General features: G+C 31.9%; 1 protein-coding gene across 1 annotated transcript; it reads right to left on the reverse strand.

Moving 5' to 3' along the window:
• Positions 1–27,397, reverse strand: LOC111714166 (potassium voltage-gated channel subfamily KQT member 5; the record flags this gene model as incomplete). Its single annotated transcript, XM_023489216.1, is given in 4 exon segments — positions 1–92; positions 4,463–4,510; positions 23,901–23,968; positions 27,291–27,397. Coding segments are annotated over 3 exon segments (191 nt in total), but the record flags the coding sequence as incomplete, so codon positions are not given.

The following is a 27,397-nucleotide window of genomic DNA, read 5'->3' on the forward strand; positions in this document are numbered from 1 at the left end:
CTGTCATTCAGCTTTATACTGTTTTCTGAATCTGAGTCTCCTCTCCCCCCTCCCTCCCCTCGAACCATCGAGAAGTTAGTAAACCCGTCAGCCTAATCAAAACAAACCTTTGAAAGGATTTGGAAGGATTAAAGGGATCAAAGATTGGAATTTAAAGGAACTGTACACGTCATTAATTCAACTGTACACTGTACTGTACTGTACTGTACACGTCATTAATTCAACTTTACACTGTACTGTACTGTTCTGTACTGTACTGTACACGTAATTAAGTCAACTGTACACTGTACAGTACTGTACTGTAATGTACACGTCATTAATTCAACTGACCCTTTTTTAAAAGATTGAGGGCGTTTGAGGGCAGGTACTGTAAGCATAACTTTGAAGAAATAATAATTTCATGCATAAATGCCAAAGCCCGATTTTCAAAACGGTACCCTTGAAACCTTAATCTGATCTAAACTATGGAAGTTACTGTCGTTTTCCTGACTTGAAAAGTGGTAATTCGGATAATTTCTCCATCGCTTCTTATCAGCGAGAAATGCACGTTTGCAAACAACCCGCAAGTCACATTTATAGAAAAACACAATAAAAATGAATATCTCTTGTAATTTTGATCAAACAAAGTTTTTGAGGGCGCAGGTTTGAAACGAAAATGCCACTTATGGTTTCCATCGAAATTTTCGTTGAACGAAATTCGCGAAAATGAACGTATGAAATTCGTTCAAAATTATCGCAAATTTCAATGTACTTTCGACGAAATTTTTGACCTCATTGCGAAAATTTCGTCCATTTTCGCGAAATTTTCGTTTAATTTTCGTTCGATAAAAATCGATTTTTCATTTTCATGTTATTAAATAGATAAGGTAAACTAGCAAATAACCTCAGTAAAACAATAATTTCTTAATATATTATTTAAAAAATCATATGTATGAAAACTGATAAAATAAATAGTTTATTAGTGATTTTCTGCATTTCTATTTTCATATATGTCAGTCTTTAGTGTTGAATCATTAATATACAGTGATACGCACAAAGGATGAGACTTAAAAGACAACCTGAAATTCGGTGTTTAAAAAAAATCAGAAATGCTTAATAACTTTTTTATTAATTATACCACAGGGCAAAACTTTATATATTTGGGAATGATATTATGTTCAATGATTTGAAAGTTGAAAGCTGTTGTTTCATCCTTTGTGGGTAATACTGTAATATAGTATGAATGGTTCATGATTCTTGTTAAAATATAAAAATTAATTTAATATGCAGACGAATTATCTAATGTATGTGTGAATACTGTTCATCTGTTAAAAGGTGTTCAACTGAACATGACAATTTAAAATGACTGAGTATCATAATTGATGTGAGTTTTTGGTAAATAATGTTTAAGAGTTAAATTTTATTTAAATATTTCTGCAATAACTGTTATGTGTGAGGGATATTAAAATCAGCAAATTTAGTTGTCAACTTTGACTTCAATTAAACAATTCTTAAACAAAAATACCCCCTTTTCTTGATATCTTAATATCTTGAGATTGATATAGAAGTTGTATATAAGACTAGAAAACCTAAACACAAGGGTACATCAAATATTTATCAATAAGAGAACCAATATAGAACTCAGGATACAGGATACTGGATACAGGTTACAGGATACAATATACAGGATACAGGATACAGGATACAGGATACAGGATACAGGATACAGGATGCAGGGTACAGGATACAGGATACAGGATACAGGATACAGGATACAGGATACAGGATACAGGATACAGGATACAGGACACAGGTTACAGGATACAGGATACATGATAAAGGATGCAGGATACAGGATACAGGACACAGGATATGAAAAACAGGACACACATGATGATACAGGATAAAAAAAAATGATAATAATAATCACAGTCAGTCAATTTGAAATCAGCCAGTTTTCCAAAAGTCAGTAGGCCCCAGCTTAGATTTTTTTCAAACTTTAAATATTAAGAGACCTATGTGAGCCATAACATAATCAGTAACTTTTAGACTCTGTTAACCTCCGTGTTGGAGTACTGACGTCATGAACTTTGGACGAATGAATCTATTATTAACATTGTAGTTAAGAAATACAAAGATTACATAGCATACATACTATAGCATACCGTATATTATTTACTGTAATGTTTACTTGAAAGAAAATGGTTAAAAATGCGTTTTTATGAGAAACATTATACATTTAGCTCAACAGTTTTTGCAGAAAACATTAGAAACCCACAAAATACGATCAGAAATACTGTCATAACTCTTATGAAAATGTTGGATCTATAGTATTTTAACTTTATCTTTGTGTATATATGTTTTGATGTTTTGTCGCGATGACCGGCCTCACCGATCTGAGCAGATAATGATTTCTTTAAATAAAGATCAGTTCAACTCAAACCTTGATTATAGAGATTTATATAGATTTTGTTGTACAGGTTTTGTACTTGTGTTTAAGTTTAAGTCGGAGTGAGGTTGTTACAAAGCTACTTAATCAATTAGTTTTCAATCTCGCAATTTGAATAGTGTATTCCTAACATATTATGTATTCAAACGGTATAATTTTTTTAATTGAGAAAGTTGGTTTGGTAGAACTCACTGAAAACCGGCGAATTACGCTCACAAAACCAATAATTTCTCAAGCCTGACATTTTTACACTGCATTTCCAACATATAAGAGAATATTTTTTGTGAATTAAAAAAAATCGAAGTTTACGATGTCTTTTCGTTTTTTAAAATATGTTTTTATTTGAAAATATCAACCGCTAAAATTCATATATTTTATCGATTATTTCATGAATAAACAAATAAAGCCTAATTAATTACCTATTTAATAATGTAAAAACTACGTCTATATCTCAAATAGAAAAAGTTATGGCAATTTGAAAAGTGCAAACTCTTTGCAGAGGTCCAAAGTTCATGACGTCAGTACTCCGAACACGGAGGTTAACAGAGTCTAAAAGTTACTGATTATGTAATGTCTCACATAGGTCTCTTAACATTTAAAGATTTAAAAAAATTAAAATGGTGCCAACTAGGGGGTGGCTGATTTCATATGGATTGACCCAAATACTCTTGCTCTACTTCTTAAGCAACCAATAATGAAAGCGTAATTAGAAAACTGCTAACTTTATTATAATAAAAAGCTTTGAAATTAACAATTCAAGTAGAATTTATGTAAATTCTCCAGAAACACTCATAATTTTTTTTAAAGTGTACTGCAGTTTCTGGGAGAAATGTAAACAACACTCCTTTCAGAAAATTGAATAAATATTTACAATAATAACAACAATAAAATATGATATGTGAAGTGCATGGGATCTCAAGTTTTGCATATTGATATAAAATAAACAATTATTTGTCTATGCTAGTCTATGTAACATTATAAACACAAGCAATGATTTAAGGCATTCAATTACCCTTGATGGTTTTTTTGGTGTCCAGGATTCCTAGGATTCCGAGATAAAAATATTGAGATAAATTATAATGATTCAAAGCTATGGTAGGATGAAAGGGTTACCTTACTAGAAGAAAATGGGATAATGGGTTTAAGGACTAGAAGAGGGTGGGATAATGGTTTAAAGGACTAGAAGATGGTTGGATAATGGGTTAAAGGACTAGAAGATGGTGGTATAATGGGTTAAAGGACTAGAAGATGGTGGTATAATGGGTTAAAGGACTAGAAGATGGTGGGATAATGGGTTAAAGGACTAGAAGATGGTGGATCAATAGGTTTCAGGACTAGAAGATGCATGGTGGGATAATGGGCCTAAGGACTAGAAGATGGTGGGATAATGGATTAAAGGACTAGATGAGGGTGGGATAATGGATTAAAGGACTTGAAGATGGTGGGATAATGGGTTAAAGGACTGAAAGATGGTGGGATAGTGGGTTAAAGGACTAGAAGATGGTGGATCAATAGGTTTCAGGACTAGAAGATGCATGGTGGGATAATGGGCTAAAGGACTAGAAGATGGTGGGGTAATGGGTTAAAGGACTAGAAGATGGTGGGATAATGGGTTAAAGGACTAGAAGATGGTGGGATAATGGGTTAAAGGACTAGATGATAATGGGTTAAAGGACTAGAAGATGGTGGGATAATGGGTTAAAGGACTAGAAGATGGTGGGATAATGGGTTAAAGGACTAGATGATGGTGGATCAATAGGTTTAAGGACTAGAAGATGGTGGGATAATGGGTTAAAGGACTAGAAGATGATGGGATAATGGGTTTAAGGACTAGAAGATGGTGGGATAATGGGTTAAAGGACCAGAAGATGATGGGATAATGGGTTAAAGGCCTATAAGATGGGGGGATAATGGGCTAAAGGGGTGAAAGGAGTAGAATATAATGGGATGATTGGCTAAATTGGATATATAGGATGGTGGAATGAAATGCTTTAATGGATACAAAATGTTGGGATGAAAAGACTAAATGACTACCTGCATCCTGTTGAACTGGTAGTCGATATCACAGACTAGTCTGGTTGTCTACAGGGGCAACAGTTCTTACAATCATTTTTAGTCTTTACAATATAATACATTTAAATATGTGATATAAGTACTAAGTAAAGATTTACGAATACATTTATTATACAATGATTTACCAGCTGAAAACTATAAATATCTTAATCTTTCTCGGTCAGTAAAAGGTTTACAGGGTACTACTGCATTTTGGGCATGTAATCCTTGAAATAGTGGGTATTTTCATCAGTAAAGCTTCAAATCCAAAAGAATGTAAAATTCTCGTATTTGTTATATAATGTATTTTGTATAAATGTATGCAACGGATTATTTTACAATGTTTATTGTGTACACTGTATTTGGCTCAAAGTTTATACATAATTAATTTACTTTAATAATATTATTTTTTTATTTTCGAGAAGCCGAGCTATATTTTCGAAGATAAATTGAATGGTTAACGATTATTTTATAAAATTTTGATAAAAACACTTTTTGAAAATAAACAATTACTGAAGTATATATGTGTAATTATGCATAACAATGCATATATTCTGTGGCTTTTAGTTAATTACTTCTCTGTGTTTTCCATCCAATCAAATTATACAAGTATAAATATAAATATATCTGTATGTCCCCTCTTTCTAGTATTAATCTAGGACTTTTTTGATAATCTACTTGTATATGCTTTTTGTTTTATACATTTCACACGCACCTCTGCCCCATTAGTAAAAGTAAATTGAACCTTTATGAAGCATAAAGTCTGACCGCGTCAACCTTGTTGCATCGGTTAGTCCTGTCCATAGAGCATAGGTGAAGTACAAACTGGGACGGGAAAGGTTGACCCGGCTCGGAAATTCAAATGTACTGCGGCTGCCCGTGCTCAGAATGCCACCAGAATTTTCCTGTATTATTGTTAAATTTTAAGATTCAACAGATTTAAGATATTTTTTGAGTGACTGTACTTTTTAATTCTGACTATAAAACTTGTAATTTATTATCTGAACACGCTAAATTTACAGTAATTTTAGATTTTGAGTGACCTCTTTCTCCTGGTGTTATTATAACATATCTTTTAGACTTTTCTGTGCTCGGTTGCCCCCCCCCCTTCTGGAGCCCTCGCCCTGAAAAATATTTTCCTACTTCTCCATCTCTTTTTGCTTTCCTTTAGTCTAAATTATTTTTGTTTTATTTTGTTTCATTTAAATTCAGTATGTACTTCTGACTTAAACAAAAAGGGCCTCATATTCAAAACAACCAGCAATGGTTAGACAGGCCCTGGCTAAATAAAACTGTACATATTGTTCCTATACCTGTATTTGGTATCTTTGAACAATTTAGTCAAATATAGATTTCTTTCTATCTTTCTATCTAGTTTTTAAGAGTGATCGATTTTTTATAATTGGAGCTCCCCTCAACCTGAGATGTCATGTAATTATATAAATAAGAATTTTTGTCGAATATCAGGCTCATAGGTCTAAAAGCCGTGCCCGCAATTGATTTTTAGCATTTCTAAAATCCAAAAGTCACTTTCTGTTATGATGTTTTAAAAATGATTTTTTTGAGACTCTGAATTCATGTTTTCAAGGCGGATCTTTTGATACCCATAATGATGTATTTTGAAGACAATTTTTTCGCTTGATCTATTCAGCCTTAAATTTCTAAAAACCCGGTTTCCGGTTCGCCTGATAGGTAGATAAGTAGTATTGGTCAATTTTAGGAATGATGATGTCCTAAAATTTTAATTTTTAGATAATATTTATATCAGACATGAAGCGTATTCTATTTTATAAATAACGGGAAAACCACACAAACTCAAATTTCGGTAACTTTGTCCATGATATTTACAATATGTTTCTATTTATGAGTGGATAATAAAATAATGAGAAAAAATAGCAAAGTAATATTGGAATGAATATTTAATAATAAATATGATTCTAGGTTCTGAATAAATGTCTGTCACTGACATATTCTCTGTCTTTGATGTAGGTTTATGAAAGTCATCATTTTCTGCTGACAATATTCTTAGTCAACAGAAAAAAAATATGCAAATAGATCTAAATTCTATATGTCCCTGCAGGAGAAGATGAAATTTAAGTGAAATTTAATCGAAATGTAAAATTATAGATATCCACATATATATATAGTATATAATGTATATATATACATTATATATATACATATATTAGAAATATTTGTCTGCTGTACAATTACCGCGTATGCAATAACCTATCCTGAAGATTTTGAGGCTGGTCTTTACAATTCAAACCTCATGTTGTTATTTTCATTTGTTTGGCGTCATTTAACCATATATCTGCTGGGGTACTTGAAAACCAGGATATGAGAAGTACACCTGCAGTATGGAAACAGTACAACAAAATGGCCGTTTTACACTTTTTTCTAGTAAATTCCTCTCTATATATTCTATTCTCTATGACCATACCCAATGCATCAAAAAAAAATTTAGCAAAATTATAACCCACTCAACTTTGAATCTCAAAACAAAGCTTTGAACATTCCCGTGGTTTTCCCGAGTTTTCCACTCAAAATTTGTGGCAACTCTGTAAAGGGGTTCTGGAGTTATGATCGGAGATAATTACAAACCAACAAAGACAACAACTTAATATATATATAGTATAGGTATAGATTGATGGATGGACAGTGGTATACTGGACAAGGTATGGGATCTAGGTAAGGGTCCAAAACCTCTCAAACAATATCCCAGGTTGAGTTGAGGGGGGGGGGCGTATCCTGTTTTAGGGCTGGCCATAGATTTGTTAACTATCGGACAAATTCTTCTTTTAAGATAAAAGAAAACTGTCATGAATGAACAGACAGAATTGATAAATTAGCGGACAAATTTGTTAATCAAACAAAGATATGTTTTTTGAAATTGATAACAACAATTTTGATAATTTTCTTGATGAATGATGCTTTCCCACGGTAAACTAGGTGGTCTGGTTTACTTTCCCACGGTAAACTAGGTGGTCTGGTTTACAGTTTCAGTAGAAGTAAGCATTTCCATTTACTGTTAATTGAAGGATTCATAACTTTAATTGGATCATGAGATAGATAGAAATATAGATGTTACCGCCATACTATTTCTATTGGTTCAGAATAGACAACAAACACATGACTGAACCCTGATTGGATCAGGCGCTAATGGACTCGGCATACAGGAGTGCACTATTGATTGATTAACTCAAAGTATACAGCTACGGGTACAGCTGACTGTTTAGTAAATCTTTTTAGAAAAGGCATAGCGGTCCGCGTCAGTGCATCTAAACTACCTGATTTGAGAGCAATGTTTAACAAATTAGAAAAATACCATCAATGCCCTGTCCTATCTAGATGTATATTTAATGTGAAGGGATGGATTGGAGGTTAAACATGGAAGAATGAGGAGAGGGAATGAGCAAGAGATAGGATCAAATGTAATTATAGAAACGGAAAGGAATGGTAAAGAACGAAAGCTTAACCCTGCAAAGGACGGAGAAACAACTCCCCTCTCCCCCACCCTTCATCCACAAGACAGAAGGAGAAGGTCAGATTTATACGACAATATTGTGACGACTTTGTGACCTGTTTTGTTCGTCATCTCTACTAAAATGTCTGTAATTTCTAAAAGTTTAAAGTTTAAATCGCTTTTTGTAACATTTTTCAACCCTGCATAGCACTTAAACCATTAAAAATAAAGATATTAAATTTCCCATTAATTTATTTGAAAAAGAGAGAGACTATGAAAAATGACAAAAGAATCTTAATTCTATAAGAAGTTTTAAAATATAATTTTGAATTTGTATTTATCATCAAACTTTTAAAGTTATTTTATATTTTAGTTTAGGTGTTTTAATCTTGGTTTCTATTAGAAGCTTATAAACCAAATCTTATCAATATGATGATGTTTCCCGCTACACTTTAAAACTAGTTTGTAAAAACTAAAAAGTCGACTATATATTAAATGACGAGAAAATGTCGACTTTAAATTGCTAGTCATGAACTGGCATAAAAAACTCGTTAAAAAATCGAGTTTGAGGCAAGTTTCAATTATCTTGGCTTTCCTTCATTTTTTTCGGTCTTTCATTGACTAACTTGCACCAGGGCCTTTTTAAAATATATTATAACAGACAAAATTAAAAAAGTGTGCGTTCATGATAACACATGATACGGAACTTGTGAATCTTGATCTTAACGCTTTATCGCGATATCAAATGTGGGCACTTATAAATTTGAGGATCAATACCAGATCCCTTAATTGAAGTTAACCTTTCAGCGTATTACCACTACGCCTGTATATCGAAGAGGCATCAAATGAGTTTGTAGATCTGCATACGAAGTAGATCAATGATTAATTCCGAGATTCACAAAACTAAAGTTTTGGCGTTGGGTCAATTCTGAACAAAGTTTAATCAATAAAGAAATAAACAAAGTTACAAGAAAACACAATAAAAAGCATTTTGTATTCTATGAGAATTCCTTTCTCTAAGCTTTCTTTGAGGATAACGTGAATATTTCATATAAAGACAATAATCCTTGAATAATGGTTAATATATATTTATATATGCAATAAAATAGTTTTATATTCTTGTCCTAATCCTATACACTACACCGTCAAACAGACACAAGCAGAAACAGACTTTTGTTTTCTCTTATTATACATACTCACTGTTAGGAATTAATGGGGGTAATTTGGGGTGGGGTGTTTTTTTTATATTCCCCCCGCCTCTGAAAATGCTCTAGTTAATGACAACAAACAATAAACAATTGAAGTTCTTTAAAATGTAAAATTGTAAAATGTCCTGAGCTAAAAACTTCAGAATTAGATACCCCTAATACCGATCGCTTTATCTGAATATCCACTTTGGACACTTTTGATTTCTGTTTGATCCGCTCGTGTTCCCTCTTGCGGAATATCCCTACTGGATTCTAATTAATTAGGGCTCTCTCATTAAAGGGCGCGCAAAATTTCAAATTTCCAGACTTTTGCATATACCACTCTGATTGGTTGAAATTTAGAAACTTTCCGGCATACAAACTAAAGATTAAAATAATCTTAAAATTAACAAAAAGAGGAGATCAAGGAATAATCTCGATATCCAAAATTATAAAGTTTTCAGCTCTTGTATCATTGATTATGTACTTTATTATTACTATAATTACTACTATTAATATTACTATTTTTATCTTTTACATCAATATGGCCTATATGTTCCTTTTTATCGAACACTAAATTATAAAAATCCTCCTGATCTCTTTAAGATATATATTTTGTCTGGAAATTGTAAAAATAAAAAATAAAAGTGAAATTAATTAGTGAGGGTTGTCATCTGAAAATGTTGTTTATTTTTACTAAATCTAAGAAAACCTTTTTACATTACACAAATGTACACTCGTGGCAATAAAGAAAAAAGCGAATATTGGACAATTTCCTCAAAAAATAAAAGAAGGATTTAATGTTTTTTTTTATTAAAAATGTTTCATTTCTAACTCTTTCAAAGAAAGAAAATTATATTCAATATCTTGTATATGCTATTTCAAAAACTAATCTTTTTTCATGAAAATTTTAAAAATTTTTAATTCGTAATTTTAGCATCTTGTGGCCATGATTTCGAACCTGAGCCCCAGTCTCTGGATTCTTGTTTTTTGGCCGAATTTTCCAATCTCCGGCTCGGATATAACTTAAAGTCTTGATTTGAGGGGAAAACGGATATTTATGAATAATATCGTAAATGTATATCAATTCTGGGGCCGGATTTTATGAATAATATCGTAAATGTATATAAATTCTGAGGCCGGGTTTTATGAATAATATCGTAAATGTATATAAATTTTGAGGCCGGGTTTTATGAATAATATCGTAAATGTATATAAATTCTGAGGTCGGGTTTTATTAATAGCCAAGGCACATGGTTAAACCACGCACACGTGGTCAAAATATCTTCTGCCTGAACTGGTTCACAAGAAAATTGGTTCAGCTACTTTTCGCTATTTATTAAATCTGATCCCCTAGGCTAAATATAGTTACAAAGTAAGTTGCATTTTCTGTGCATCCTCATTGTGAATTGTCCTTCGTACTGCGTCCTTGTTTGTGCTTTATAATTAGTGCGGCCGAATAAGTTTATTCACGTGTATAAATATTTTTGAAAAATGCCTCCATTTCAACGTTGGCATCATTAAAAATGCGCAAACTTCGTTGGGTGATCCAAAACTGTCACTCCTGTATGCTGAGTCCATTAGCGCCTGATCCAATCAGGGTTCAGTCATGTGTTTGTTGTCTATTCTGAACCAATAGAAATAGTATGGCGGTAATATCCAAGGTACTAATGCAAGGAAAGTTAATTGCGGTCGCGTATCCTCTGCGTACATATTGAAACCAGTTCTCTCTGGGCGGAATTTGTAAACAAGAANAATTATGTCATTTAAGGCTTGGTCGCCTAAGAAATTTTTGAGAGAAGTCTTTAATTTGTTTAAATGTTAGAATCTATTTATATATTTAGATCATCCCGAAACCGCTGTGCTTTCTTGTGTTATCAAATATGTTTTTCTTCCGAAATAGCTCCCTGTACCAAAGACGACATCTAAGTATATTGCGGGTTTACAGGATCCATTCAAGGATAAAGATATGAACGGGAAAAGTAATAAAAATTGAAATCATTATAAATCAATACAAGCTAATGTTTGTAAATGAAAAGATTATCAGAATATATTCATTTTGACCATTCTCACCATGAAACACAAAACAAATGCATTTTAAGAGGAGTATTGTGACAAAAACCAGTCATCCCCCCCCCTAAAATACCCCAAAGTGCCCCCAGCCCCTCTGTCTCAACCCCTATCTCTCATCCTCAATTAGGAAAGTTACCATTTCCCTTATTTCAAGGAATTGTCAATTAAATGATGTTTGTCCTTTCCGCAAATATTGACAAACAAACTTATAAAAGAAAATTTCAAATGACGTTCCTTGCCCGGTTTACAACGGTACCCTTGAAACCTTAATCTGATCAAATTTGTGGAAGAAACTGTCGTTTTTCTGAATCGAAAAGAGTTAATTTATTTCTCCTTTGCTTCTTATAAACAAAGATATGCAATTCAATAGATAGATAGATAGATAGTTAGATGGATAGATAGATAGATAGATAGATAGATAGATAGATAGGGAAGAAATCGAAAATGAAAATAAATAGCTTAAAGAAATAAAAACATATTGATATCCAATTAATACTTGTTCAGAAAAAGCTTTCAAGGGTACTGTTGTAAATCGGACATTGCCATCTTTCCATAGAGGGTCACTTGAAATTGCACTTACAAGTTACAGGTTCTATAAAGAAATAAGCAATATAAATATTCGTTTGTCTCCAGTAGAGAGAACCCTTCTATTATAACCTATACCTAGAGTAAGATGAAACCATGAAAGGAAATTAGAGTCTACAAGTGTGTGATAAACATAACTTTCTCTCCGAATAAACCCAGAGCAAGGTTGTTCTATAATAAGGTTAGTTACTTTCGATGCGCTCCACTATAGTTTCAGTAGGAGTAAATATTTCCATTTACTGATAGCGCCGATTGAAGGATTCATAACTATGATTGGATAATGAGATAGATAGAAAGATAGATGTTACCGCCATACTATTTCTATTGGTTTAGAATAGATAACAAACACATGACTGAACCCTAATTGGATCAGGCGCAAATGGACTCGGCATACAGGAGTGGCTCCAATGTACGGAAAATGTCGTCTCCTAAGATACGGATATTTATGAATAATATCGTAAATGTATATAAATTCTGGGGCCGGATTTTATGAATAATATCATAAATGTATATCAATTCTGGGGCCGGATTTTATGAATAATATCGTAGATGTATATCAATTCTGAGGCCGGATTTTATGAATAGCCAGACACATGGTTAAACCACACACCCGTGGTTAAAATACTTTTCTTCAGCCTGAACTGGTTCACAAGAAAAGTGCGTCGCATTTTCTGTGCGTCCTCATTGTGAATTGTCCTTCATAGTGCTTATTTGTTTGTTCTTTATAATAAGTGCGGCTGAATAAGCTCCTTCACGTGCCACTTTAGTTTCAGTAGAAGTAAATATTTCCATTTACTGATAGCGATGATTACAGGATTCATAACTCTGATTGGATAATGAGATAGATAGAAAGATAGATGATACCACCATACTATTTCTATTGGTTTAGAATAGACAACAAACACATGACTGAATCCTGATTGGATCAGGTGTTAATGGATTCGGCATCAGGAGTGGTGTATAAGGAGTTTTGAAATATTTTTTAAAAACGACTACATTTCAACGTTGGCATCATTAAAACTGCGCAAACTTCGTTGGTTAATCCAAAACAAATTTGTTTAGCTACATACCTTTACGATCCTGATAATGTCGAAAAAATGAATTAAAAAGTGCAAGATCAAAAGAACCGTCTTGGAAAGGAGATTCCAAATTTTGAACGTAGTCAAAAATCAAAATTGACGGATTTTAACTTCTAGCACAGTCATATCATAGAGTCTTTGTCATATATATCAATACATAAATGACAATAAAGTACCAATGAAATTTTTCTAAATCAATTTATTGTATATTTTGTATCTGTTATTCTAACATTTAAAAATGTAAATGCAAAAAATACTTTCCTTTACTTTTGTTTTTACCTCGATATTGATTTTTAGCCTTTTCCGCTCTGAAAGTTATGCTATAGCTTGCGCGCTAAACTAAGCTAAACCAATTGCAAGTGCTTGTTAAATAAAATCTGAATGTCGCGCAATTTTTCTAGAAGGCACGGCGGCATTTGTATGCTATAAATGTCGTCTTCCTGGCGGAATTTGATATTCTGCATTCATGTTTAATATAAGCATTGCTTTAAAAGAAAATTTATTAATTTTTTGCACGCTCGTTCTAAATCATTTGATGTAGCGAAATTTTCTTCTATAAACTTGAAAATTATATCATTAGAATATCATCATTCATGTTTAATATAAAACTTGTAAGCTATTTTATCTAACATTTTAAGTACATATATTAAGATATTGTTATTCATGTTTAACACCTGCAATTTATTACAGATTTGAAATAAATCTACTTAATGATTTTTGGAGACTACTGAGTCCGAGTTGAGGAGCCTAACCAATAAACCAACCTAACCAACGAACCAATTAGCCAATGAACCAATTAGCCAATCTTGTACTTGATCAGACAACGCTATTAAAGGTACCGTTGTAAATCGAGCATTACCATCTTTGTGATGAGGGGTACTTAAAATTATGCTTACATTCCCTTTCAGTGTAAATTTTTTTATTTAAACATTCTTGTATAGAAACTTTGGTTAAATAAAAAGTTTTAACAGAATATTTAAAATTAATCCTTTTCTTCTCCACTATACAATTTACATACTTGATCTTAGATATTCAAGAGCAGCGACATCATGCGAATTTAATATGCAAAGCATGTTGCCCCACCCCCCAGTGGGGTATTGGAGGGGTCAGCCAAAATGACTTTATTCCATAAGTCTCTTAATTATGTCAAATAAGGCTTGGTCGCCTAGGAAATTTTTGAGAGAAGTCTCTAATTTGTTTAAATGTTAGAATCTATTTATATATTTAGATTATCCCGAAACCGCTGTGCTTTCTTGTGTTATCAAATATATGTTTTTCTTCCGAAATAGCTCCCTGTACCAAAGACGACATCTAAGTATATTGCAGGTTTACAGGATCCATTCAAGGATAAATATATGAACGGGAAAAGTAATATAAATTGAAATCATTATAAATCAATACATGGTGATGTTTGTAAATGAAAAGATTATCAGAACATATTCATTTTGACCATACTCACCATGAAACACAAGACAAATGCATTTTAAGAGGAGTATTGTGACAACAACCAGTAACCCCCCTAAAATACCACACCGTGGTGGGGGGGGGGGGGTTGATTTTATGCAGATTTGTAAAGAAATTAAGTTGAACTTTAAAATCTCTATATGCTAATGATTGGATAATGAGATAGATAGAAAGATAGATGTTACCGCCACACTAGTTCTATTGGTTCAGAATATTTAACATGACTGAACCCTAATTGGATCAGGCGCAAATGAACTCGGCATACAAAAGTGGCTCCTATGTACGGAAAATGTCGTCTCCTAAGATAGATAGATAAATACTCAATATGACGTCAATCTCGCCTCTGTAATTAGTGACGTCATATTGGGTATTTATCTATTTCCGTAAATTGGAGCGCATCAAGAGTAACTAACAAAATTATACAACTTTGACCAAGAGTGTCTCATTAGTATTAAAGGGAATAAATTACCCCCCCCCCCCNGAAACAATCTCGTGTTACATCTAAACTGTATACGTCTGGGACTTAGACATAGATAAGACAATAAGTTAATACATACAACAATGTAGATTGCATAGAACTGTAGAATTGGAAGACGACTTTAAAGCTATACTGAAGTGAATTTGATGTTGTTACCCAGCAAATTATTATTGATATTAAATTGTTATTAAATCACTTATTTTGTGAAATGGGTCTGTTTAAATGCACAATTGCAGAGTTACATTTGCATTCAACTATTGATTTTAAAAGTCGACTTTCTATTCCAGAGTTTTCTGGTTATCACTGTACATTAGATTGATACTAATTTGTTTTGATGAACTGATGTTATAATTAGTTTCATTCAATTTCTTGCTCCCCAGAATAATTTTTCAAATGTCATGGCCGGTCTTTATCGAAACCCGACCTAACCAAAGTTTTTCTAAATTAGTAAAAAGATAAATTAGAAAATCAATAAATTAGTAAATTAAGAAACTTCAATTTGGTAAACGGCGCCCTCAGAAATAAAATTAAATTTTTTTATTTTTCTAAATAAATTTTCCTTATTCTAGTTTTCTCCTGAGTACTTATCTTACAGCAGGATAAGAAAAACACAATTTGACAACAAAACAAAAACAGATTCTTCTCAGTTTAGAACCAAATTTTTTTCCCTCACATTTTAAAAATGTATGTGGTTACACAATCTTCCGATTGATTTAATTCCTCTTCGGTTTTCTATAGTGGTCATACCCTGCAAGGATAAGTTAAATTGAGGAATCAAGTATTTATCCTCAAAGTTTAAAAGTACCCACATTGGATATCGAGAATCCAGCTCAATTGTTAAAGCTTGACAAGACTCCATACACAAATTCCAATCTCTGATCATCTTGCAATCTACAAATCAACTAGCCACAAAAAATCACGCTAATAATAGTTGCACAATGTACATCAGCTGTACGGACCGTGCGCACTTTCGGATATTTTAAATAATTCATCCGATTACTCTATTTTTAAAATCAAGGGTGTCCACCGTCCATATTTTAGTTTTTTCTTTGTTGTGTGATTTAAGCCTTTTGAAACGGTCTATAAAATAATGGTTTTTTTTTCATATTTTAGTTGTGTTACGTTATTCAGATATATAGTTTTAAGCGTATAACAACTATTTTTGGACACCATCATCTAATCTCTAAAGATAGTTTTATAATCAATATTCGTTACTTAGAGATGAACAAGTCAGGATATTGTCATGCAGTCAGGCAGGAAGGGGGATATTGTAAAGGCAATTCTACAGGGGGATTTTATTAGAGGGATGGGGAATCTAACTAGGGTATATATAGGGTGAATTCTGAAAAGTGGAAAGGGAATTATTTAAAGGTCAGGGGGAATTTAACTAGCGTAGAGTGAAGTCTGAAAAGTGGACGAGGGATTAAGCTAGGGGGAGGGGGAATTCAACTAAGGTAGTGGGAATTCTGAGAAGTGGACGGGGATTTTTACTGAGGGGTCGTGGAACATCTGCGAGTGGAAGGTGAAAATAAACCAGAGAGCAAAATAATTCTTTTAGAATGGGGAATTCCTTAGTGGAGGGGGATTTTTACTGAGGGGTCGAGGAACATCTGCGAGTGGAAGTTGAAAATAAACAAGAGAGCAAAATAATTCTGTTAGAATGGGGAATTCCTTACGGGAGTGGGAATTCTTCAAGTGGGAGGGGGAATTTTACAAAAGGAGTTTGAACTAGGGTTTCCTACGAAAGAAAACATTTATAAAAAAATGCGTAAAAATGCTCAAATTTGCTTGCGTATTCAGCAAACTTTTGCATGGGTTTAAGCATTTTTGCGCAACAAAAAATCCCCAAAAACCAGGAATGAAAGAAAAAGGCTGAGTAAATAATCCTATACCGACTTTTTGACTTTTCTAACTAAGGAAATACCCCTCACTTTAGGCTTGAAGCGGAGCTTTTATACCAACTGCCTGAGTTCTCAGGCATTCTGAGTGAATGCCTGAGTCCTCAGGCATTCTGAGTGAATGCCTTATTTTACTTTTACTCGACTAGATTAATATTTAGACACATTTCCGGTCATTAGGTTTAGACTTTTATGGCTCTTTGGAAAGCCTTGAACAAAAGAAAGCAAATTCCACAATTTTTGCGAGGAAATTTTGCATAGATTTTTGCAAAGATGCTTTTAAAGAGAATTTGTACATTTTCAGTTTTCCTTTATTACAAATTTAGTTTTTCAAAATTTTGCAAATATTTTTCCATTTTTGAATTTGCCGAGGCAAGAGCTTTTTAAAAATGTATAACTTATCATATTTCGCGCACTTTGTTTTTGCACATTTTTGCTCAATAACTTGATTTGCAAATTTTTGGCAGATTATTTAAGTAGAGCCCAAGGGCTTTCCAATAATGTATCAAATCTTATAGATTTGTATCACATTTAGGATATACAGGGGGGTCCCTAGGACCGGGACCCCCCCTCCCCCCAAGCCTATTTTGGGTAAACCAGACGTCAGCCTGAATAGGGTAAAGTTATATACTTTGTGGGTTATAAGATGCAGAGGAAAATATAATTAGATAAATATGTATGGAATTCAATCTCAGAAATGAGAATTCCAGCGAATTATCAGACTTTTTTCCATTGGACCCAGTATTGAGTAGATACATGATATCTTATTACTTTTTCCAGTAAACATAAAGAATAGAATAGATATTCCAAGGTTATAATGCAAGGAAAGTTAATTGCAGTTGCATATACTCTGCATACATATTGAAACCAGTTCTCTCTGGGCGGAATTTGTAAACAAGAATAGATACATCTGCAGTGTTCGTTTAGTATCCGAGGAGAGGATAAAAGCATTTAATTTGGATAATTAACATAATAGTTTCCTATGACCAGAATATTTCATTGATTTTTTATGTGAAAGGTGGATCCTATGTCAGGCTACGACATCCGTCTTGTGTTTACATTACCGCCCAGAGACAGTACACTGCGGTACAAAAGATGCGTACACCTCTGAAATAACTTTCCTTGCATTATAACCTTGAGATATTCCATATAGATCCGGAATGCTATGAATTTGTATAGTTTTAAGTGTCGTGCCAAGGCGTTGTGGGATTTACTTTACTAAACCAGTCCTAGACAATAGACATGCATATTGTCGATCTACACTTGCTTTAAAGATCTAGTTTTCAGAAGTAATTGTCAAATTCCGATCACATTTTGCAGCAGAACTTGCAACCGTTTGGATTACTGTGAATCAATCAATTCTTTTTTTGACAGCGAATGTAAGATGACGTGCGTCATAGAACGTTATAAAAAGCAATAAGCAATAAAGAGCTTCAAGCTAGCGTTTTAAAAAAATCTTAATTTCAGAAATTCAGTGAACCAGGCTTTTGAAATTATGCTTTTTGATACTTTTAAATTTTGAAGGTTTTTGGTCAAGTAAAATTTGCCACGTACACGTAAAAAAGTGCTGTATTCTCAATACTATAGATGCGATATTAGCTTACATTTTTTAAATTGTTTACATATAATTTCAAGCATTGGGAGATGAGAGCGCCCCCCCCCCCTCTAGAAATAAAAAAATCTTAATTTCAGAAATTCAGTGAACCATTTTGAAGGTTTTTGGTCAAGTAAAATTTGCCACGTACACGTAAAAAAGTGCTGTATTCTCAATACTATAGATGCGATATTAGCTTACATTTTTTTAATTGTTTACATATAATTTCAAGCATTGGGAGATGAGAGCGCCCCCCCCCCCTCTAGAAATAGAAGGTATGTAATATCACTGGAACGACTTTGAGACCTCGTAGCTCCTGTACTTTTCATTTTACGCTCAAGGATGAAAAAAGTAAATTTATTTGATAACATATTAGATATTTTGAACATTATTGTTCTTATTTAGCTCTCCAATAAAATATTAAAAATGTTGATCAAATTCTGATTTTTTTAATCCTTAGCTGCAGTGCATTACAATATTAAAAACTTTAAATTAGTGACAAAGACTCAATTTCTTTACTTTACATTGATGTGCCCTATAGATAATTTGATTACATATAAATTACATAAAATTCAGATATTATGACTTATAAAGGTTGCTACGCTTTTCGGCATGAGAAGTTTTTAACCGTTTTCTCCTTATAGCTAGGTTGTTGTAAAATTGATTTTAAATCGGTATCAACCTATTCCCCTTTCATTGTACACGAACACTCAGCATTTAATAAATGTATCATGTATACGGAAAGCAGGTATAGTATTGAACCGTATAATGAAAGCATGCTATATCTAAAATCTCAATTCTAGTTAAATTTAAAAATGAGTGACGTGAAGGAAGAAAGAACGTCATCAAGTTATCAATAGATATCCTAGGGAACAAAAGTTTGAAACTTGAAAACCATCTTTCAATCTTGCTTTCAACTGCTACAAAACAGAGACCAACTTTGGTCTAATTTTGATTAATTTTTGACTTCTTAAAGAATTATGAATTTCACCCTAAAGGGTATAAGGATATGATAAGGATATTAATTCAATTGTTAGAAAAGTGAAAAATATTTTTTTGCGATGTTTGGTTTCAACTTTTAATACGTTTTGCATGTCATTAAGAATTCTTTATTTATTAACAGAGTCTAAAACAATACCAAATCGATGTACTTAATTACAATAATTAAGTTATGAGTTTAAAAGTATTATGCTAAAAGGATTGTTCAGTGTTTACCTTTTTAACAATCATTTTCAAGTAGTACGTATTTAATAAGAGTTTTGGTTTTATTCTTGATAAATGTGATCTCTAAAAGGAGAAAATAGAAGGTTCAATGAACTGAGGGAGAGGTAATTTCAAGTGACCCTCCATGTCGGATTCACAACGGTACCCTTAAAATCTATGTCTGATCAAGGATAAACGTAATATTCCTACCTATCCTATTATTGCATCACTCTGAAAGTTCTACCTAATATATATCATTATAGTTTCAGCAGAAGTAAATATTTCCATTTACTGATAGCGCCAATTGAAGAATTCATAACTCTAATCGGATAATGAGATAGATAGAAAGCTAAATGTTACCGCCATACTATTTCTATTGATACAGAATAGACAACAAACACATGACTGAACCCTGATTGGATCAGGCGCTAATGGACTCGGCATATAGAAGTGTATCCGCTGAAAATTGATTTATTTCAATTTTGGTTTGCAGATTTATATTTCAGAAGGAAATTTTCAGACTTTCCCTCTATTATTTAAATTTCCAAAACTGTTGTTTACAATATATCGATTAAAAAAGGATGAACAGTCCCTTTATTGAACTTTTAAGTAAAAGACTGTTTCTAAGAAAGGTTAATAAAAGAATAGATGAAAATATTTGTTTCTTCGAAGCAAGAATTCCTGGACGTTGAATGTGAAGAAAAACAAAACAATTCTAAAGAATTGAATCCTTTGAAATCCAACCCCTCAATTTGAAAAATTTGAAAAATATTTCCAAATAACCGTTCAACCAATTGATAAATTTCACAGAATTGACAACGCATCTCATTATCTTAAGCAGGGGCGTATATAGCGGGATTGGAGGACATTACCGAGCCGGTAAAACATACACCTTAGATGCATTCAGTCTGCACTGCTAAGTGTAATCAAGCAAGCAAGATCACAGTGCCCTACACGGTAAACTAGGTCCTGGTTATTAATCAAGTAAGCCTTAACTTTCGAACCCTTTTGATATTTTTGTTGGGCTATATATATGGTAATTAAATAATTTTGAATGAGAGATAAAAATATGACTGAAAATATGTGGATACAGACAGGAAGCACTTTGTTGTAGTTAGTGTTTCGTTTATACACAGTCAAATAAATATAGATGTTAAATAAAGTTTACCCCCCCCCTCCTCACAACTTCACAGCTAGACATCTAGACAGTCATGTAAATGTTTATGAAACTAATGTGTACTTAATCATTCTTCCTCACATTATAACACGTGTGCTATACAGTTTTGATTGGTTTCCGGATTTTCTCCAAAAATTTAGGATATTTCAAATTTTTTTTTTTCAATTGAAATGAAAATAAAATTAAAATCAACTTAATATTTTGACTTCTGCTTTGTTTCAAAGCTTATTTGATCTAGAAATAGCCATTAAAAGGATCTTGCCCTTTTAGATTATATTTGTATCTCGCTAAAGCTCGGGACAAAATTAAATCTCTTATTCTAAGAAGAAAGTACCTAGGTAACAATGAAAGGAATTGGAACTTTGTCATATTATCAAACTGTTAAAATATTATAACTTTGTAACCTGATAGTATAAACCTTTCATATTTTGAACTTACTGATCTAACAGAATTAATAGCTTTAAATATCTAGGGTTGCACAGATATATGAATTCGAAAATCAGAGTTTGTGGCTATGAAGACTCAATTCCTTGGTGCAGTTTATGTAATCTTTCTTTTCTTTTAAATTCTGTTATATTTGATGTCAGCTCTACAAAACGGGTTCCATGTCAGATTTGAATTTAAAATAAGACCTATCAAACATGTTAATATATTTGAAAAAAAAGAAAAAATCAATTTTGAACTGTAATACGCTACTTTGATTAATTATAGATTATCTAAATATTGGAAGAAAACAGATATTCACTGAAACCTTTAAATGTATTGAATATCAATTATCTAAAAAACAACTTAAATCTTTAGAGCAAGAACATTTAATAAATGCGTATAGTCTGTAAAGTACAAATCATCACTCCCATGTTTATATTTAATCCGACCCCCCCCCCACTCCATTAAGGTGTATTTTAGTGGGACAACATAAATGTATACGTTATATCTTTGCATTTAAAAATTAAGTAGCTTGCGTTAATTTATTATGATTTCAATTTATAATTACTTTCCCGTTCATACCATTTTCCCTTAATCACAGTAGCAAAAATCTTTATGTACATTGTTAACAGAGAAGACGTAAAAGTTACCAAAACATAACATATATTTTTTGCTTTCCAAGACTGAATAGAAATGTGTAAAAAACAGAAAATAAAGAACACATAAAACTGCACTTATTTCACTGTAAGATAAGCACTTAGTCTAAATTTATCACTATTATTAATGATTTTGTCGAACACAAAAACTGCATTGACACTTGTGACGTCAGAAGCTGTACTGAGGTTGTACAACTTCTATATTGCCATCTATTGTACTTGACAATCTTTAGGAGCTTACAGGGCACAAGTTGTCACATTAATGTCGCAATATCTTTCTTTAGTGAATTAAGTGTTGTGGAACTAAAAAGAAAAAGATAAATAAACCCTGATAAAATTTTCATGAAAAGTAAAACAAAATTAACTTCATTCATAGAACTAGATTCCGATTGGTGTAACCATATTTTATGTACAAGCGAGGAACATAACACAAAAACTTCACTAGAAGTGAAGTAAAAGATTAATCAAAGTAAGAAAAGTAAAAGAATAATATGAGTGAGTAAAGTAAAAGACTAATCTGAGTAAGCAAAGTAAAAGAATAATCTGAGTAAGTAAAGTAAAAGACTAATCAAAGTAGGAAAAGTAAAAGACTAAACTGAGTAAGTAAAGTAAAAGACTATAAATCTGAGTAAGTAAAGTAAAAGATTAATCTGAGTAAGTGAAGAGAAAAAGGCTGATATAAGTAAGTAAAGTAAAAGACTAATCTGAGTAAGTAAAGTAAAAGACTAATCTGAGTAAGTTAAGTATGAGACTGATCTAAGTAAGTAAATTAAAAGACTTATCTGATTAAGTAAAGTAAAAGACTAAACTGACTAAGTAAAGTAAAAGAATAATCTTAGTAAGCAAAGTAAAAGAATAATCTGAGTAAGTAAAGTAAAGAATAATCTGAGTAAGTAAAGTAAAAGACTAATCTGAGTAAGTAAAGTGAAAGAATAATCTGAGTAAGTAAAATAAAAGAATAATCTGAGTAAGTAAAGTAAAAGAATAATCTGAGTAAGTTAAGTATGAGACTGATCTAAGTAAGTAAATTAAAAGACTTATCTGATTAAGTAAAGTTAAGTATGAAACTGATCTGAGTAAGTAAAATAAAAATAACTAATCTGAGTAAGTTAAGTAAGAGACTGATCTGAGTAAATAAAATAAAAGACTAATCTGAGTAAGTAAAGTAAAAGACTAATCTGAGTAAGCAAAGTAAAAGAATAATCTGAGTAAGTAAAGTAAAAGAATAATCTGAGTAAGTAAGGTAAAAGAATAATCTGAGTAAGTAAAGTAAAAGACTAATCTGAGTAAGTGAAGTAAAAGTAAAAGTTGTCTTTAAGAACAGTCTGAAACTATAAACCCCTTGACCGATTTTCTTCAAATTTTGTTTGTGAGTGTGAATCGTTAAAACAAAATCTGAGTAAGTAAAATAAAAGAATAATCTGAGTAAGCAAAGTAAAATAATAATCTGAGTAAGTAAGGTAAAAGAATAATCTGAGTAAGTAAAGTAAAAGACTAATCTGAGTAAGTAAAGTAAAAGAATAATCTGAGTAAGTAAAGTAAAAGACTAATCTGAGTAAGTAAAGTAAAAGACTAATCTGAGTAAGTGAAGTAAAAGTAAAAGTTGTCTTTAAGAACAGTCTGAAACTATAAACCCCTTGACTGATTTTCTTCAAATTTTATTTGTGTGAGTGTGAATCGTTAAAACAATCGAAATATTGTTAGATTGACTTGAAAAATAGATTTCCAGACTACGCTGGGTTCCCAAGCTGGTAATGATTAATGATGATAATTTACTACAATCTATGCTGTAGATGAAATAGCTATGAAACAAAGAAGAGGGGACTGTGTCGTATTTTGGAATACACATCCCCCCCCATCAACCAAATGCGACCCCCTATTGACCCCCAATAAATTTGATTTTGAACAAACACCTTGTGCACATTTTATTGCTGAGTCAGTGAGAAAGATTGATAGCTGTTAAAAATGTTATACGGTTATATAAATATACACCTATATATATTTGATTCTGCTTTATCACATATGTACTCTATGTATCTCAATACATCTATATTCTATGAATAAATTAACTGCTACTCTATGTACCCTAATACCTCTATTATATGAACATATGAATATATAAACTGCCACTGCCCTGGAAGTGTGCAGATTTGCGTCCAATTTCTCCATATCCGTCTTCAACCATAGCTCAGGACCCAGGATCTGAAATATATCATGCTTATTAAGATGTCGGTGTTTAAAAGTCAGTTTCGAAACCCTTTTCACCCTTTAAAATGTAAATATGAAAAGCATGTATGGTTCCTTGCGCTTTCTTTAATGGATTTTGAATAAAATCTAAATGTTGCATATGTTTTGGCCCGGACATACTAAGATCTAGCTAGATTTGCGTGATATGTCTTTTTTTATTGGAGAACAGATTTTGTAACAGTAGTCTAAAGATCTGACTAAATATTTACAGCGATCTATTTAAAAACCTTCAATAATTTACTTTGAACATTTGACAAAGTTCTCTTGGTTAATAGCTTTCAAAGGTTATGATGAAGAAATTTCAATTGGACGGTCATTTCAAAAGTATGTCCAATTTTTACCAGGCCCTTTTATACAAGAGCAAAATTGTACATTTTTTAACTAAAGCTTTTGTAAAATAGGGGACATTTTTGTAGCAGAATAAAGGAATACAATTATTTTTCATAAGAGAAAAACAATGATAACTTTCTAATTATTATTCAAATAAACGTTTAATGGTTGCCGTTGCTAACTGGGCATGTAACCCTTTAAATGTAGTGTCACGTTAAATTTTGCCGACGTTCCCTTTAATAAGAGTTAGTTCATAATGTTCTTCTCTAGTAAGATTAAACTGATGTTTAGTCCTTAAATGTTTCGAAAATCAAATGCGTTTAATTAGTCCAAACTTCTGTTTTTAAAGAAAAACGTACTTCTATGTTGATTGTTGAACATTGACTTTAGCAGGGAATTACGTCATGGATTAATATTAAAAGCAAAAAAGGGTCAAATACTTATATTTTCAACCGATATTAAAAATTTGTTTTTAAATCGACAATCGATAGCTTAAAACTTGATTTTTTAATAATCTGTGCTTTTAACAAAATTCATGGTGACTTTTGGCGAAATCAAAACTTTTTTTCTAATCAGTGGCTCTTTTGAAAGAAAATTTGTTATTGAAAACATTTAAGATTTCATTTAACAAGAAATTATCATATTCATTTTAAGAACCAGTTTTGCTTATGTTATGTACAGAAGAATTATGTTCGTTAAATCAAACTGTGACTGTATTAGAACTAGTGATGTCCCTTCAGTTCGGTTTTTTTTAGAGTCAAATTTTGGCAAAATGAAAATTAATGTTTTTTTTATTTGTATTTTAAACATTTACTTTTATTACACTATGTCATATTTTGGCAGAAAAATATTGAAAAATTGACCTAAAACGATCCAAAATCGGACGAACGTGTTGTAAAGATCGTTGTTGGATTTTTTTTTCGGATTTTAGGAACAAACTATTGCAAAGTTAAAAAAATACTTTAACATAATAAAGTTTGAAATTTTGGAAGTTCTCTTAATTGCCCATGCAAACCAGAATTTGTGCAACATCAATGGTGCGACATTGTGACCTCGTGACACCTCTAGTTTTGATTTTACGAAAAAACTATTTTATCTTGCTATATATTGGAAATTTAAATTTTTTTTGTTACTCATAATAATTCTTGAATAAGAGAAGTAATGATTGCAAACATGAAAGATTTCTTACGAGCAATTTATATTAGTTTGATGTAAATTTACACTAGTTTGACGTGAATTTACATTAGTTTGACGTGAATTTACATTAGTTTGACGTGAATTTTCAGTAGTTTGACGTGGATTTACATTAGTTTGACGTAAATTTCTTTGGATAAATTATACATTCCAAAGAATGTATAGACACAGTTTGACGTAAATTTACATTAGTTTGACGTGGATTTACATAAGTTTGACGTGAATTTACATTAGCTTGACGTGAATTTACATTAGTTTGACTTGGATTTACATTAGTTTCACGTGAATTCACATTAGCTTGACGTGAATTTACATTAGTTTGACGTGCTGTTTTCCCGACTTTAGTTTTCAATCTGTGTTATTATTTTGATAAAACTAGTTCCAGGTGTTTGTGCATCACAGTCAAATGTGTACACAACCCCATATCCTTCCAACCTTACGTTTACACAAATTTAGTCTGGCCTGAGCCCAAGAAAAAAGATCAAAAATTTCGGGACATAAAAACAATAAGAGTCAATATCGAAACATTGAGAAAGATTTTCCACTAAACCCAGCCAAGATTGGTTTTATTTTCATTTCATCAACTCTTTTAGTCGGGTTAAGGGCAGGAATCTGTCGATCATGTGACAAAAGCTGTTCTCATCTGATTCTGAAGTGGGGTCTAAGATAAAGTTTTAAAACCCGGGTTTAAGAAATTAAAACCCGGGGTTAAGCTTTTAAATTTCAGGCTCTGATAAATTTAATATACATTTAAGAGAACTGATGGAAACAGTAAATGTCAAGGTTAGACATCAATCAATTGATATCGATATAATTGGATCAATCTTTCTATTAAATACATGTTCAAATAAATGCTTAACAAAAAACTGATAACAATATTGTGCTGCATGTCTTCGTCGTCGTTATCAAAACAATTTTGAAAAAGTCCATTTTCCAAATCCAACCTCCAGGTTGGACAATTCAAAGACTGTACTCCCAGCTCAAATACATTGTCATTATCAAGCCCGTCACTCCCTTTAATATACAGTAAGTGCTCTTTTTTAAACTTTGTTGGTCATTGTTGAAAATAAAATTGCATTTATCTTAGAACTCAAATTTTCTAATTCCTGTATCTTTATAACCTTGTAAACCTTCAATATTTCAAACTTTGATTATTTGATATTTAAAATATCTAAGTTCTAAGACATTGGGTTGCAAAGACTCAATTAATGGTCTATTTACTGTTATGATGATTGTTATTTTACTTTTTTTTAACTTGAACACCATATTTATTGGGAAAAACAATTATGAAAAAAACTATTGTATCTGGCTACATTGGAAATTTTTATTTTTTTTACTTTCAATAACTCCTCAACAAGAGATTACAGTAATTAACTTTAAACTAAAGTAAAATTTAGTGAAGATAAAAATCTTTCATATTTTCAAGCAAAGCTCCTTTTTCTGATGATATGCTTTTAGGGAGGAAAGTTTCAAACAAAAAGTCACATTTTTTGGAGCAAAATTCCATTTTGAGGAGTTACGAGATCTTAAAGTCGTCCCTACGTAATTTTCATACTTTTGGCCTTGTCCCTATGTTTAAGTAAGAGTTCTTTATTCAGAACTCTATCTTTTCTAGAAACCATAGAATTTTATAATTCCTGGGTCTTGTTTCTCTTCGTTACAAAGTTATGAAATAATTATTTATTTGGATATTGAAAAATTATTGGTTTTGTTAAAACCAACTGTTGTATATCTTAACTAGTTACATTCTTACCTATTCAAAATCCAAATGATCGCCTAAAATCTTCATAATTTCTGGCTCTCTAATTAAAGTAATTGCTTTAACGTCTGTCAAATCATGGATTATTTCTATTTCTGAAA

Source organism: Eurytemora carolleeae, unplaced genomic scaffold (genome assembly GCF_000591075.1).
Source record: "Eurytemora carolleeae unplaced genomic scaffold, Eaff_2.0 scaffold1111, whole genome shotgun sequence".
NCBI lineage: Eukaryota > Metazoa > Arthropoda > Copepoda > Calanoida > Temoridae > Eurytemora > Eurytemora carolleeae.